General features: G+C 38.1%; 1 protein-coding gene across 6 annotated transcripts in view; it reads left to right on the top strand.

Moving 5' to 3' along the window:
* Positions 1–14,167, top strand: part of SMAD1 (SMAD family member 1) — an 80,389-nt gene extending 66,222 nt beyond the window's left edge. For all 6 annotated transcript variants that reach the window (XM_030312992.1, XM_030312989.2, XM_030312988.1 and 3 more), the window contains exons 5-7: positions 3,022–3,243; positions 8,690–8,946; positions 12,768–14,167. In XM_030312992.1, coding sequence (XP_030168852.1) covers positions 3,022–3,243; positions 8,690–8,946; positions 12,768–12,911 — 623 coding nt within the window. In that variant the 3' untranslated portion in view covers positions 12,912–14,167. The remainder of the gene's footprint in view (positions 1–3,021; positions 3,244–8,689; positions 8,947–12,767) is intronic.
* The last annotated feature ends 3,123 nt before the right edge of the window (positions 14,168–17,290 follow it).

The following is a 17,290-nucleotide window of genomic DNA, read 5'->3' as shown; positions in this document are numbered from 1 at the left end:
AGAATTTTTTGGATTACAAGTAAGTCTTTTATATGAAGAACAAACACACTGATTTGACTAATGAAGGCCTGTGTATAATTGTGTGGTCATCTGTTTTGAGCACAATACTTAATAATTTTAAATTGGCAATAAAAGAATATTTTTAAGTGAAGGACAAAGGTAGGTATTGAGAAACAGTGAGCATAACTTTACTGAAGTGGGGCTGTCACTGGTGATGTCCAAAATTAGAAGTTCATATAACAAGGCTTCCCAAAGTTTCCTTTGTTGGTAGAGTCTTAGCCCTCATCCATACACAGCTGCAGCTGGAAAGAACTACTAACATTTTTTTCTTGCTATATTTACTTGTTTCTAACCTTGTTACAGAAAGGGGTTGAGGCATGTGTTTTTCCTGTTCTCACCTGGGAGAACTTAGAAGCAGAACCTATAAGCAGGTCGGGTCATTCCTTTCCCTTTCTGGTGGAGGATGGGTGTGTTTCGAGGTCTGCAGTGGCTAGCGGGGTAGGCCTAACGGAGCAGAGAACTGAGAGCAGTGAGTGTCGGGAGAATCCCTGAGCACCTGTAGGAAGTCATGACCAAATGGTGGAAGAAAACTGTTCCCAGACAACCTCTCGTGGAGGAAGATGCTTCACTGGTGCACTCAACACGTGGCATGAAACTTCACTGTGTAAATTTTATGCAAATTGAAGTTTTAAGGCAATCTAGTTACTAGGTGTAGGTCTCATTTCATTCTGACTTTATTAAAATTGGAGATATCTCAGACTTTGTCAGAGTTGCTTACATCTTGTAAGTTCTTAAAATCTGATGACGAAAGAACCTTTTTTAGATGTGCAGTGTAATAAATTGGAATGTACACCTTCCTATTTTATTTGTTTATTGTTAAAGTTTATTTATTTTGGGGAGGGGAGGAGGAGTAGAGAGAGAGAAGGAGACAGAGGATCTGAATCAGGCTCTGTGCTGTCGGCGTGGAGCCCGATGCGAGGCTCAAACCCACAAACCATGAGATCACAACCTGAGCCAAGGTCTGACGCTCAACTGATTGAGCCACCCAGGTGTCCCTGAATGTACACCTTTTTCATCTGTAAAATATTTTTGCATCTTTATTGGCTCTGTATCTGATGGTTCCTGATAATCTCTAGAACATCTTCCCAAACATAATTATGAACCAACAGATAAAGCTTCTGGTTGGGGAAAGTGACTTGTGTCTCACACATCTTTGGAATAGGTATTTGGGGAACAAGGATCGCAGGAGAGAATGGACACAGGACTGCTCTACAGCTATGAGCGTGTGGACCCTGTAGCTATTGTTGTTAAGCCTAAAATGTCTGATTTCAGGAAACAGGCCTTTAAATTGCTTTAAAATTTTTCCTTTAAATAGCTTTTAAAAATTTCCCCATTAGAAATAAGTTCACAGTTAATATCTTCATGAGGAAAGAATGTTGGCCTTTCTCTTACTGTTTTACCTTTGGTGGTTTTCCTAAAGCAGGAGTCAGCACACTACAGCCCACAGGCCAATTCAGCCTGCTGCCTGTTTTTTGTAAATAAATTTTTATGGGAACACAGCTATGTCCATTACACATTATCTGTGGCAGTTTTAGCACTACGAGGGCACAGTTGAATAGTTACAGTAGAGACCATATGCCCCACAAAATCTTTCTGGTCTTTTATAGAAAAATGTTGTCATCTTCTGACCTAAATGAGTAGTATTTTGAACAATCCTGATAGCTGATAAAAGCCTTCTGTAATGATGTTACAGTCTTCTTTTAAGATTTAGCACTATGTAAATCACTAAAATTTCATTCTTTGAAATACAGTAAATTGACGTGGGATAGTTGCTTAGCAGGGAAGATAGTGTATGCTTGTTTTTGGCTCACCTGATCCAGTATATAGAGCAGCTAATGTGTGTGTGGATTTTTTTAAGGATTGTTCTGTTTTCCTTACCGAATTCTAAAATAAAGTGCATTATGATATTTGTGGAGGTTGTTGTTAAACGAACACAGAAGTACTTTTTCCTAAACAGTCCAGTTTATGCTTCTAATGTGGATATTCTTTCTCTTTGTACATTTGTATGCTCAGGACCTCATAAACCTCAGATCATTACATATTGGCACAGTGGGCATACGTGGTTTATATTCCTGGAATCTCTAAAGCAGTGGTAAAAGAGGTTTTACTACAGAAGGAACTTATCTTTAGAACCTTTTAGTTGCAAATGTTTAGAAGCATGTTCTGTTTGGAGATTTGTTAGTCTTAAGAGATTTGACTTAACAAGCTGCATCCTGTCAGTAAAGTTGGGTAATTTCCATTGTTGGCCCATTCTGGGAATGGAGAGACAAAACACACCTGCTCTGCATGACTTAAAGCAAATATAAGGAAGTTAGCATGAAATCTGGATGAGAGAGATATGATTCATTCTGTAAAAATGGCCAGCTGGCAAGATTTCTTCCTGAGTTTAAGGACTGGAGCAAAGCTGTGGCTGTAATAGTTATTGGCAGCTTAATGTGAAGTAAGGGAACTTCTTATCAATAATTAGAAACCGATTTTCATTGCTTTGAAAAAGCATAGGCCTACTAAGGCTTTGTTGAAAGTCACCCTTTTTCTGCCAGCACCTTTGGCACATTTCCTGTCCTCGATTGTTCTCTTTCCATTTGTTTTTCACTTGCCACTTGTGTTTCTTTAGATGGTGAGCCAGCATCTGTGGTGGGGGTAATTTCCATTTTGGCATATTACAGAGCAAGTAGCATATTGTGAGTGTGCAGCAAATGCTGTTGGTATGCTTGCTTAGCTGGCGTTTTGGTTATCTGATAGTAATTGGAGAAAATTATTTTCCAGTTGAAGGAGGACGTCACACTTTGTGAGGTGAGGAGTACCTGTTTCAGATATCCTAGAGAAACCGTATACATTCTAATAGCAGTTGCCGTCCCGTACCTGCATTCCAGGGTCCTGAGCCAGTTTGACAACACAGCTTCAGTGTTTGAGAGCCCGAGGCACTCGCTGAGGTTGACTGTAAGGTTTTCTTTCTTACAGATGTTCAGGCGGTCGCTTATGAGGAACCAAAACACTGGTGCTCTATTGTCTACTATGAGCTCAATAATCGTGTGGGCGAAGCGTTCCATGCCTCCTCCACAAGTGTGTTGGTGGATGGTTTCACCGATCCTTCCAACAATAAGAACCGTTTCTGCCTTGGGCTGCTCTCCAACGTTAACCGGAATTCCACTATTGAAAACACCAGGCGGCATATTGGAAAAGGTGAGTTTTCACTTGAACCTCTTTCACATGTGTGTCTGTTGTGCCCCTGTTCCCCTAGAACTGACGCAGTTGTTCCTGGAGCAGCCTACCAGGGCAAACACCAGGTAATAAACACTGGCTCTGGTTTGTAAATAGCTTTTCAGTTTGTATTATCAGGACGCTACTCACTTTTCAGTCAGCAGTGTTTGTGTCCTGCCACCTCATAGGAATTGATATTAGCCAGCTGAAATATTGATCGGGGGGGGGGGGGGGCACTCTTCCATCTTGTGTTTTGCTGCAGAATAAAATAGCTGTTAAAGAGTGACTTACAACCTAAAACTAAATGCAAGTTAAAACAAGTAAACCTAATATGTTTCAAATGAGTACCATAACTCACTGGGAAAAATAAAGAAAGAACCAGTCCAGAATAACTTAGGAATATAGTATTTGGCTATGTTTCTTCAGTCTGGGCCAGGTAGGGTAGAGTGCTTGTAAACAAATCCCGAGCTCATTTTAGTAGGCTTTGATTGCTTAGTAGCAGTATGAATAAAAGTTATGGAACTTTTAGTTATAAGATTAAGCAAATGACTGAATGTGGATGTTTCCGGGAGCCTGGATTTTCACTGTGGAGTAAGAAACATACAAGTATGGAGGAGGGCAAAAAATTCACCCTGTGGAGGTATCAGGGTGAAATCATGACTTAATAATATATGTACGTATGTGTGTACACGTGGATGTGTGTGTGTATGCGTATGCATATTTAGATGTGCTCATACGTGCATGTAGTTTCTGATCTGTCTGCTGAAAGGGCCAGCAGGCAAGGATGCCCAGGAGCCATAAACACGTCTGGTTCTCAGCTCATCGTCTCTAACACCATTTCCCACTGAGAGGAGTCAGGACTCCTCAGGGAAAGGGCTGACTCCCAAGTCCGGACCAGGTAGACAGAGTTGAGCCTGGAACATTTTGTTATATCAGAAAGTGAAGAGATGCCAATGAAAGTGATAGGCGTGTCACAGGAGCCATCTTGGAGGTGCTTCCCCTGGCCACTTCTGGGACAGTTTGAGTAACAAAATAATGAAGTATGGTCATGGATTTTAAGCCACTGAAAAACCATAGTAATTTATAAGCTCGTGCCAATAATACATAGATAAGGATAAGGAATGAATGGGGAAAGCTGGTTCACAAATGTGCAGTGAGTGCTAGAGTTTGAAAGTTATCATTTTGCAGCCATCAGGCAAGAATCCTCAGTGAATACTAAAGAGAGAATTTTTTGCAAGAATCAGGATATTTGCATGGTCTTACGGTGTCTCCTCACAGACTGCCTATTAGTAACAAGGGAGAATAGAAATGAGTAGTTATACAGTGGAGACATTGGACAGCATCTTGACTGGGAGATCAAAATTATCGTCACCAGTGAGAGACAGATGGATCCCATATACCACCAGATGTGATGCCCTGAGAAAGAAGTAACATCACCTGTGCAGAATTCCAGTTGAGAATGCAAATCTGAATCTAATCATGGGGAAACTTCAGACAAATCCAAAATGAGGAACATTCTATTAAAAAGGGTGAAGAGGAACTGTATTCTTCTAAAATATCAATGTCAAGAGACAAAGGTGTGAAATGTTCCAAATTAAAAGAGATTAAAGTGATATGACAGCTAGGTAATAAGCTGACCCTGGGCATGATCTGTACCAGACAGGAAAAATACCACAGAGGACCTTATTGGGATCAGCAGGCAAAGTTAAAATATGAGCGGTAGATTGGATGAGAGTATTATATCAGTGTTACATATATTGGCATTGCTAACTATATTGTCACTATGTAAGAGAGTATGCCTGTTCTTAGGAAATACACACATATATGCATATATACAAATGTCTATCCATCTAAAACAAATCTGTGTCAGAATATATATATGGATGTATATGTGTGTATATGTTTATGTATACATATACACATATGTATGTATATACATATACACATATATGCATATGAGAGTGTGTGTGAAAAAAATAGAGGGGAAGGAGGTGCGAATGATAAAAAATATAGAATAAATTGTCACAATAAATGAATCAGGATAGTGGTTACGTGGGTCTTCTTTTGTTTTTCTTGGCTGTTTGTTGTGTTTCTGTACATTTGAAATTATTTCCAGAGTAAACATTTTTTTTAAATGACCTACTATAAAATTTAGAACAGTGGACCAAATTAAGAGGTCATTTAGTAAATGCTTAAAAGGCATTTGAGGTAAAGTTCAATACTCGATCCTGGAAAAAACAAACAAACAAACAAACAAAAAAAAAAAAAACCTCCTAAAACAGGACTTAATAGTTCCTTAATATGATTAAGGGGGAAAAAAACCAAATCCTAAACTCCGCATTTAATGATTAAATGCTTGAACCTAGGTTCATAACATATAGATCTCTTTCCATGATCTGCAAACCCTGAAAATTGTACATAAACACAATATTGCATATATTTGGGACCAAGGGAGAAATTTTTCATTAAGTTCTAAAGTTGACCGTTACCCCAAAGTAGTAAAAAGCCATTGCACTCTAGAATATTTCTATTAAAAATTAGGAAGAAAATACGGATTCTGGGAATGCCGATACTTAACATTGTTCCAGATATCTTGACTAGCGTATTCAAATGTAGAATTATTGATAATGGAAATAAGCCAAAATTGTAATTATTGCAGATGATATGATTAATTGATAATATTTTTGGGAGAGATTCTTGAACTGAAGTTAGTAGGTCAAGGGTCTTGATATATTATGCCAATTACTTTCCAGAAAGCTTTTATTAATTTCCACTTATACCATAAGTCTATGGATGAGTGCCTTTCTTCTTTCACCGATGTAGGTATTACTGACATAGTAATACTCGTGGTCGTTGTGTTTATTCAGAAGTTATGGTTGTGTATCTAGAAACCTTTAAAGAATTTAGTTTTAGAGATTTTATGTCAGTTTTCTTTAATCTGGCAATAACCAGTTAGAAAATATAATGTAGAGGAAAATCATGCTTCTAATATCAACAGAAAACGTAAAATTTTGGAAATAATATGAATGAGCAATACATGAGAATTAGGTAAAGAAAACCAAATTTTACTGAGAGAGAAAATTTAGATATGTAAATAAGCAGTCTGTGTTCCTTAAAGAGAAGGCTTAATATTGTGAGAATATTTTAAGGATATCCTTTCTTCCTAATTCAATTTATGGTTTAAAATAATCCATGCCAGAATCACAATGTGTTATTTTTTGAAAGTCGGAAAATATGATCTGAATATTACCTGGCAGGTTAAACAAGTGAAAATAGCTAATTTTTTTAATGGAAGAGTAAAGAAAAAATTCTTGATGTTAGGTTAATTATGAAACTACAATTAAGTCAGGGTATAGACAAAATGGTAGAATAAATTAAACTCAGACTATGTTGTATTTCAAAATTAATGTATGTTAAGTGAAGCATAACAAATCAGTAGTCTTCTAATGGTCCTGCAGTAACAAAGTTAGTTTTTAGTTGAGGCTGTAGGGAGGAACCCTGACCTCATTTCATATATGCAAATAGATTAGTGAATTGAGGGTTTTTTTTTTTAATGGCAAGCTGGTAAAAAGCAAGAAGAAAAATACATTTTATCGGAGACAGAAATTTTCTAAGCATAAAAAGCAATAGAAAAGATCACAAGAGAATTTGACTACTCAAAGCTTTCAAACTTCTGTAGGTTAAAAAAAAAAAAAACCAAACACCAAGAACAAAATTAAAAGACAAAGGACTGATAGGGAAACAAATAGGAAATAAATTATTTATATCTTACTTGCAGCTCATAAAAAAATAATAAAAATATTAGAACCCCAGTAGTATACATAGGTAAGAAATATGAACAGTAAGTTCGTAAGAGAAACACAGATGGCTAATAAACATATGAGAGCATATCCAGTCTCACATGTAAATGAAAACAATATTGTTTTTCAGCGAAAATTTATTTTAATTTATTTGTTTTTGTCTTAAACTCACTCAATACTGGCATGGGCAAAATGATAAAGGCACTCATATACTGCCGGTAGGGTGTAAATTGATATAAGCATTCTGGAAAGTCGTTTGGCAAAGTAAATCAAGAGCTTTCGATCCAGTGATTTAACTTCCAGGAATCTCTCCTAAGGATATTATCAAAAATTATCCAGAGACATTTATCCTGGCATTGTTACAACAGAAGAAAATTAGTGTCAACACTATGGTCCAGTAACGGGAGAATCGCTAAAGTAAATTGTTGTATCCATATAATCGTGTAGATAACTTTAAATGTTTACAGAGAAAGTTTAGTAATAGAACCAAATACAGCACATCAAACTGTTAACTTTTGCCTCTACATCACTAAACAAGTGATGATATTTTCTTATTCTTTATATTTTGTTTTACTTTCTAAATTTTTGAAAATGAAAATTCCTCATTTTTATAATCAGGAGAAAAAGTAAACACGTGTGTGTACGCACATACACACAGTTTCTCGTGCGTGCACTCTCTCTCTCTCTCTCTCTCAAATTGTTTTCTCTACATCAAGCAGGAAAATGGACTTCTGTTCCAGCAGCTATTTAATTGCCACAGAAGTCGTAGACATTGTGTGTACATGTAACACAACACATAATATTTTGGATTGGATTGGAGACCGTAGTTTTAGCATTGGCTGAGCCATGCTGGAGTTGCCTGCAAGGTGGATTGTTTAAAGCCACATGGCATGGGACTCTGTTTGCTGCGTGGCCTATAATAATCTCCCTTAATGGTGTAGGGCTTTGTCAGAACGTGTCCCCCCCCCCCCCATGTTTCCTTTTTTTAAAGGCTGGGTAGGATCAATTTCCTACACTCCTGGCACTCTAAGATGTCACAGGAAGAAGTTTGGAGCAGATGGTAGTTCAGGGAGATCAGATTCCACACAGTATGAATTATTTTTATAGTTCCCCCCCTCCACCCCCCAGACCTTCATCTTCTAGCTCTCAGCACTACTTCCTCCATGTGGTTTTCTAGCCCTTTTACTTTTGATTCTCCCTTCTCCTACCCTAACATTTTCAAAGAGCCGAGCTACAAAATAAATGCAAGAAAGAGAGCTCATATGAGTATATGTAGAATCCAATAATAAAGTCCTGCTTTATTATGCAGTATTTTTAGAGTGAGAATATGCTTTCAATCCATGGCCAAATAGGGCATTAGACTCTTATCAAAATGAACTTGCTGTATCTCGCTACTAATTTTTACGAGACTGTGTTGTTATATTATTTCTTAGAAACCTCTTAGACATACACGTTAACAAAAGGACATTGTATTAGCTAATATGGTTAACTAAGATTTTATCAGCTGTACAAGATTTAGAGAAAAACCAAAGTTTAAATCCATGTGAATTCATATATTGAAGAGACACAGATGCCTTTCAGCTGTGAGAAATGATAATGAATATGATCCATCCCTTGTCTTCCTACAGGAGTGCATCTTTACTATGTGGGAGGGGAAGTGTATGCCGAATGCCTCAGCGACAGCAGCATCTTTGTGCAAAGTCGGAACTGCAACTACCATCATGGATTTCACCCCACTACTGTTTGCAAGATCCCTAGTGGGTGTAGTTTGAAAATTTTTAATAACCAAGAATTTGCTCAGTTATTGGCACAGTCTGTGAACCATGGCTTCGAGACAGTCTATGAGCTCACTAAAATGTGTACTATCCGCATGAGCTTTGTAAAAGTAAGTAAGTCCTCTGCTTAGGCTTTAACATGTTTGCTGTGCTTTCTCGCAGTATATAAATCTATATCCTCTTGATATATGTCCATAGAAGCCAACATTATTACCTAGGCATTTTTTAAACTTTAGTGAGGATGTCGGTTATTAGGATACAATTAGAATATAGGAGTGTTTGTATTTAAATGTCAACAGTGTAGCAGGCTTTAATAACTTTTTCCTCTTCAAATAAGCACTATTTTAGCTACTGTAATACCATAAGAATATGTTTTGTTGTATATTTAACATATATAATTTAAATGCACGATTTTCTTAAAAGATTAATTCAGTAAACAAACCCCCCTTCCTTTTCATTCTGCGTTTTTAGTACCTTTATGATGATAACATTTGTTGCTTTTGTTTCAGCAATAAATGAGTGATCTTTTTTAAATAAAAGTTCACCATGCTGGGGTTTATTTGTGATAGGTCAGGTTTTTTTAATGGTTCCAGTAAAACCTCATGATTTTCCTATAATTCAGAAGTTAATAAGACCCTTGCCCAAAGATCAGTAGATACCTTCGTTCTAAGACTGTTGTTAGGGTTGAGGATGGAGAAGGTTAAAGACATTGCTCACAATAATTGATCTCTTTCTCCCTTCTCTTCCACCTCCAAGAAATAAAAAAATTTTAAGATGTCAAAATTAAATATCAAGTATCTGACTAGATTTCATGAGTTGTAACTTATTCTAGTAACTTGTCTCTAAATACTCAAAGATAAATTTTCATCCTCTGTTACCTTGAGAAACAAAACTAATTATATATTTGGGTGAGGCAATCACCTTTTATGTCCTCTCTTCAGAAGCTCACCCAACTTGTTGTGAAACCTGTTTTGTAATGTATGTATTACAGAGGGTAATTTTGGAACCTTACTTTGTTAATCATCCTTTAGATCAAAGATGCCTTTCCCTGAATATCATTTTTTTCTTACTTCTTGAATCATATTAGCAGATTCTGAGTTTTTTCTCCTGGTGTTGGTTTTCTTGAAACATAATTCACCAGTTTTGTGATGTGTGTGTGTGGCTGAGTATGATACCTTGTTAGTATTAAAGGAGGGTTTTTACCTTTTAAAGAAGTTTACCAATATGCTGTGTACCTATGGGACTGGAAAGATCTTTCTCATGCACTATTAACATTCACGGTTTAATTTTTGACTTTGCATTTGGCTAAAATGAATTTTAAAATGAAGACTCTGACTTGCCAGCGATGGTTTTTGTTTGTTGGGGTTTTTTTTTAATTTTTTTTTTTACAGTTGATTTATTTTGAGGGAGAGAGGGTGCGTGCTTGCACAAGCAGGGAAGAGGCAGAGAGAGAATCCCGAACAGGCTTTGCGCTGTCACCACAGAGCCCAGCTCAGGGCTCTGTCTCACAAACCATGAGATCGTGCCCTGAGCTGAGATCAAGAGTTGGACCCTTAACTGACTGAGCCACCGAGGTGCCCCTTATTTGTTGTTTTATTGGTATTGAGGAAAGAATACCTATTTTCTTTAATGTTTATTTATTTTTGAAAGAGAGAGAGAGAGACAAAGTGTGAGCGAGGGAAGGGCAGAGAGAGGGAGACACAGAATCTGAAGCAGGCTCCAGGCTCTGAGCTGTCAGCACAGAGCCCGACACAGGGCACGAACCATGAGATCATGACCTCAGCTGAAGTCTGGCATTTAGCCAACTTAGCCACCCAGGCGCCCAAGAATAACTATTAAGAGTCAGGAAACCCAGGATCTAGTTTTATCTGCCATTTTATTTTATTTTATTTTATTTTATTTTATTTTATTTTATTTTATTTTATTTTTTTTAATTTATTTTTTAACATTTATTTATTTTTGAGAGAGCCAGAAAGAGCATGAGTCGGGGGAGGGGCAGAGAGAGAGGGAGACGTAGAATCCAAAGCAGGCTCCAGGCTCTGAGCTGTCAGCATAGAGCCCCACTCAGGGCTCAAACTCCCGAACCGTGACATCATGACAGGAGCTGAAGTCGGACGTTTAACCAACTGAGCCACCCAGGCGCCCCTTAGCTGCCATTTTAACTGTGTGATTAAGGCACAGGGATCTTTTGCCCTTCCTCATGTTCATCTTTAAAATGGGTGGATAGAGTTGGGAACTGTGGTAATCATTACAGAGTTCCCTTGATGAGTCTATTATTCTTGAAGGGCCACTCAAGAAGAATCTATGACTCTACTGCTCCAGTTGAATTTCTCTTCAAACTCATTTCATATTGTTTACCCTGTCACTTTTAATGGTTTTACTTTTATAGATTTTTAATTATTTACACACAAATAAAAACAAACTTTACACTAATAAAAAGTGTTTATGATACGAGGATATGCATTAAAAATGTATTGGATTTCATTCATTCAGCAAATATTTTTAGCACTATTCCAGAGAATTAATACAAAGATGAAAAAAAGCACCTTAAAGTTTCTAGCTTCACAAATGCTTACAGCCTAGTATATGCTTAATTATAAAATAACGTGACATATACTGGAATGGAGGGTAATATAAGATATAATAGACATAGCTGGGAAGCTGGATTTGGAAAGCTAAGGGTGAACAAATTTTGTTTTAAAACTCCTGCTGACGTGATGAAGGGCAGCTGCTTATCATACATTTGCAACAACAAGTTTGCATAGTGTTTATATGGTATTGTTCCCCATAAGGGTTTTATACCTTGTCCTTGCACACTTAGCATCTTAGAGAAATTATATAGGTCATTTTGCTAATTTTAATAGCCAGTCTTTTTGCCATTTTGAAGATGATCATCTTGGACTTTAAAACATACATTTTCTAAATTATTTGCACAGTAAATTCCCCATATATCTGAAAAATCCAAGTCCATTCAGCTGAACACGTATTTCTAGAGCTTCTGCTTTGTGCCAATCACTGTGCTAGATGTTTGAGATGGAGATAAATAAGATCTGATCCCTGCCTTCAAAGAACTTACTGTCTAATGGAAACAGGCACACATACCTTTAAATTAAACATAGCAGTGTATTGATATTTGTACAAATGTATGAATGTATATACATATGCACTTCATATATCACACCTTCTTCCTGAGAGTTCTGATATTTATATGTACTTCTTGAAATTCCTGGAGTAGGTAGGTATCAGATAAATAGAACCCAGCCTTCTCTGACATTCCTCATGAAACAAGGGTTTATGAGAGCTTTATATTCCATTGCCCACCACACTAGTGAGTTTTTGATCATTGCAGTTGCAAAATTACCTTTGTCTTTTGCAACTTTAGTGTCCCGATTCAGTCATACTGAAGATGTCTGGCAGACTACCTTCTTGTACAAATGTATAATGGAATCTATTGATTCAAAGCAATGCTTTGGTGTCCGTAATAGCTTTTTGGATATGTATGTGCCTCTGCCCGTTTGCTTAGAGACTGAAAGATCAAGTGCTCTGTGTTGGTAGGAGGACCTTCAGTGGCTGAGGAGGGAAGAAGCAGAAAGTCAGTTTGGCTAACATGACTTTTTCTTTATTTTCTTGATGATAAAAAGTTAAAAGGTGCCTTCGTTAAATGAAATAGCCTTATAATATATTTGAAACTTTCATTCCCCAAGACCAGTGCTTCTTAACTTTGATTCTGTGGAGGAAACTTAGGGAGCCTAGAACACACCCGTCACCTGAAACTGCCTGCCATACTGTATGTGTTTGTGCACACAAGCATCTGTCTTATGGAAGGCATCTGTGTCTTTAATCAAGAGTGTCTGATTACTTGAATTCTTCTTACTTAAAAAGTTTAATCACGGAGTGAAGCAAGTTAAATGACCTCCACTGTGTCTTCTAGGGTTGGGGAGCAGAATATCACCGCCAGGATGTTACTAGCACCCCCTGCTGGATTGAGATCCACCTGCATGGCCCCCTCCAGTGGCTGGATAAAGTTCTTACTCAGATGGGTTCACCTCACAATCCTATTTCATCTGTGTCTTAAACAGCCTCAGGCTTCTGCCTCTTGAAAACTATTGAGCCTTGCATGTACTTGAAGGATGGATGAGTCAGACACGATCAAGAACTGACAAAGGAGCCTTGATAATACTTGACCTCTGTGACCAACTGTTGGATTCAGAAATTAAAAAAATAAAAAAAACAAAAACCTTGGTAACATACTGTCGATATCAAGAACCTGTTTAGTTTACATTGTAACATTCTATTGTAAAATCAACTAAAATGCATACTTTTAGCAGGACTTCATGTATAGTTAAAGGAGAGATGGCCAAGCCAGGGACAAATTATCTATTTGGTCCTAAGAGAAATGGTCCTAAGAGATTCTTTTGTGTTTGGCACTTTAAGGTCATCGTTTGGCAGAAGTTTAGCATTAATAGTCTTTCTGAAGTGTGTTTTTATCAGGTTTAGAACCCATGTTGAGTCTTATTTTCATGGGTTTTCATAATGTTTTAAAACTATTTGTTTAGTAATGGGTTTTGTTTGTTTTTTAAGTAAAGTTTAATCTGATGATATACATAGTAATCTTTCTAAAATTGTACGCTGACCATACTGCTGTCAGAATAATATTAGGTATATGCTCTTTGCTAAATATATATGTACAGAATATTTGGAAGTTAAGAATGGATTAGACTAGTGGACTTAGTATTTGAGGGGGTGGGGGAGAGGGAAATGACAACTGCAAATGTAGAATATACTGTAAAAAGTCAGTTTGTGACTTTCAGGAAACAAACTGATGCCTGAATTTTGCTGTGTTTCAATTTTTTAGACATTTTATCCTTTTCTTTTCTTTTTCTTTCTTTTTTTTTTTTTTTTTTTTGGGCGCCTTCTATCCCATCCTCTCCAAAAAGCAGTTGTGCAGCTGGTTAATTCATGTAACTGTGAGAGCAAATGAGTAATTCCTGCTACTCTGAAATCGACTGCCTATATGTCTCAATACCAACCGTATGGAGTGCTTCAATTTAATAAGCAGTTTTTTATGGAGTTTACAGAAACTGGCTTTAATTTTCAAGTGAATTGTTCACCAACTGTTAAATATTTGGAGGATTTAAAGAACATCCCTGTTTAAATCCATTTCAAACTTCTAAGGATTTTTTTTGTACTGTGTTTGGTTTTATTTTTCTTCTGCTAATCTTTTATATTCACTTATGCTCTCGTACATTGAGGACTTTTATTCCAAAACTAGTGGGTTTTCTCTACTGGAAATTTTAAATAAACCTGTCATTATTGCTTACTTTGATTAAACATTTGTCGTTTCCTTATTTCACTTGCTAGATTTTAGGATCAATCAGATTTACTTCTGAATCTTCGGAGCGATTTCTCTCAAATAATTCTTTGCCAAACATAACAAACTAAGTTACTAATACAGAGACAGGAAAACTGAACCATGAAGAGGGCAGCATCCCTATAAATCAGAAAAGGACGTGTGGAACTTTGGAAATTAAGAAAAAAGGAGCAAAATTTGGAATTTTAGACCTAACCGTATAAACTTGTTTATGTGAGGAATTGCAGCACCAACAGTTCTAGATGGACAACACTCTACAGCATCTCAGCTTCACACAAAAAAGCAAGTGTAACGTTGGCCCGCAAGGAGAGCTCAAAACTGCAGCCAGACGGTGTTCGCTCGCCCATCCACCTCCTACGGGAATCCTCTGTCCTCTCTCCCATCCCCCACCCCAACCCCAGACAGTTTGCCCCTGAAGGACACAGACTTGAGAAGACTTAGATTCTTCCCTTGGCCACATCGATGCCACCCCTTCTTCTTTTGATACGTCCTTCCCACAGTTGTTTACCATAGCTCCGTTTCTGCCCCGAACTGTGACCAAATAGAAACTTCTGCTGCATCTTGCTGTCTCCAAAAACATTGTGCCAGTGGAGAAAGCCCTGGATAGAATACCTATATTAGTGCACACGTTTATGGGCATCTGCTGGGTCACTTAACTTCAGTGAACCTCTGGTCCCTCACTTGTAAAAAGGAGACACTGTTTCCTTATCACAAAGTTGAGGTGAAGCTCTTTTGGAAGAAAAAGGTGTGAAAATGCCCTGGAAACATTACTGCATGTGAGTACGGGAGTCACTGTTAAACCGTCCCCTGTGTGCTATTTTCCCATTTCCCTAAGTCATTCCTCTCACGGGTGATCAGGAGTGATGATGGGGATTAGTGTGATACAGTAAAGTTAGAGAAGATGAATAAATTAAAACTATTGAGCTTCAACAACGAAGTGTCGCTGAAAATTGTCCAACAATAAAGAGCCAGGGTCAGGATTTCTCACCCTCTTCCTAGCAGTTAGCTATTTTTTGCTTTCCCCCAGTTCCCATGGCTGCTTGCTGGTACAGTTATGCAAATTGTTAACTGGGTGTAGCACTCTAGTAGGCAGCTTGGAGATAGACTGGGTCAAACTCCAAAATAATCCGGAAGATTGAAACCTACTGGAAGGGGGGACCCTAGGAATTTGTGGCATGGTAAATGAGTCCTTCCTGCTCAAGTGCAATTATTTGTGTTTTTGGTAAAATCTTGATAGAGGTCATTGTCGTCATAGGAGACTATTGAGTCTCCTGGAAGTTTCGGATTAAGGGGAAAAAGAGCAACTGTTAGGATTACTTTAACTTCAACAAATTCAAACAAAAAGCAATGCGAGCTGTTTCATAGTAGACCTATTTCCTGCCACCAAGAAACCACGAACGGGGATGATTAGAAGTGGAGGGCCTAGAGCTCCTCACTCCCTCGTTTCCGACATCCAGTGAGTTCCTTAAGTTTCCTGCACCTGTTTAATCACCCATAAAATAGAAGCAACAAAGCCTATCTCATGGAGTTACCATGGAAATTAAGTCAATACACGCGAAGCACTTAGAACTTCTCAATAGATATTAATACGACCAATTCACACTGTCTGGGAAAGCAATCAGAAAAGAGTTCAAATCAAACATTTGATGAAGACTACTTACCTTTAAAATATGTAAGAAGCACGGTGGGGAATCCTGACTGATCTCAGGGAGTATGTAGTCTAGTGATAAGAGAAACCCAACGGAGGAAAGCTAGCAGTTTGTGAAGGCTTCCCACGCCAAGCACTGTGAAGCAGTTTCCACACAAGAACATAAGAGAGGATACTCTATCCTCAACTCCTGTCATTTTTCTTATAAATGAGGAAACTAGCCCAGAAGCTAAATAACTTGCCCAAAGTCACCTAGCTAGTTAGTCTGGGAATCAGAATTTCAATTCGGGTAGGACTTAAAAATTTAGAGTTAATTCCATTATATATGTTTCTGTTGTTAGTTTGCAGACATAAACAGTATAAAATAAGGCAGAAGGAAAAGCACAAAGGAAAGAAGATACAGTTCAGACTTCAGTGAGTAAAGAGATCCATAAAGGTTTTACAGAGGAAGTGGTATTTAAGGTTGAGCTTTGAAGGTTGGAAGCATTTTCATAATTGGGGAAACTTCTGGGCAAGAGAACAGTCTGAGTAGAAGTATACGTGACAGATAACCTGTTGCTTGGTCCACCCCCGGCATCTGCCCACCAGTTTCTGAAGACATTCCTCCAACCTACAGGATTACCGTGGGATTTATCAAACAGTCCCTCTGGCCACTATTAGGTGGTCTCCGTAGGGACCTGTTCTGTAGGAATGCTGAGACTAGAAGAGTTTTTCTGTGTCTGGCTGAAGCTAAGGTAAACCTTGGGATTGTCCCTACCATCTCTTTGGCTCTATGGGCTGGGGATGAGAACATAAGAGAGAGTTTTAAGGGCATCCAGACTGTAGGGTGTAGGACTTACCAAGTGCTGCCACATTCCTGTTAATGGTTATCCTGCGACACCAGAATCTTTATGGCCAATCCGCTCTTTCGCTTCATGTAGTTTGATTTGAGTTTTTGTCAGCCTGCAAGAATATGTGGTTTAAGCAATATGGTATGAACATACTTGAATTTTTATTTTTTTTATTTTTAAAATTTTATTTTTATATTTTTTAATGTTTATTTTTGAGAGAGAGAGAGAAAGAGAGAGAGAGAGAGAGAGAGAGAGACCAAGCGTGAGCGGGGGAGGGACAGAGGGAGGGAGACACAGAATCCGAAGCAGGCTCCAGGCTCTGAGCTCTCAGCACAGTCGGATGCGGGGCTCGGGCCCACAGACCACGAGATTATGACCTGAGCTGAAGTCGGACCCTCAACCAACTGGGCCACCCAGGCACCCTGAACATACTTGACTTTTTAAAAAATGCTTGCTTATTTATTTTGAGAAAGAGAGTGCAAGTAAGCAGGAGTGGGGGAGGAGCAGAGAGAGAGAGAGAGAGAGAATCCCAAGCAGGCTTTGCAGGACCATGAGATCATGATCTGAGCTGAAATCAAGAGTCAGACACTTAACCAACTGAGCTA

This window comes from Lynx canadensis, chromosome B1, assembly GCF_007474595.2.
Source record: "Lynx canadensis isolate LIC74 chromosome B1, mLynCan4.pri.v2, whole genome shotgun sequence".
Lineage (NCBI taxonomy): Eukaryota > Metazoa > Chordata > Mammalia > Carnivora > Felidae > Lynx > Lynx canadensis.
The sequence above is the reverse complement of the archived record's forward strand: the minus strand, read 5'-3'. Positions and strand labels throughout refer to the sequence as shown.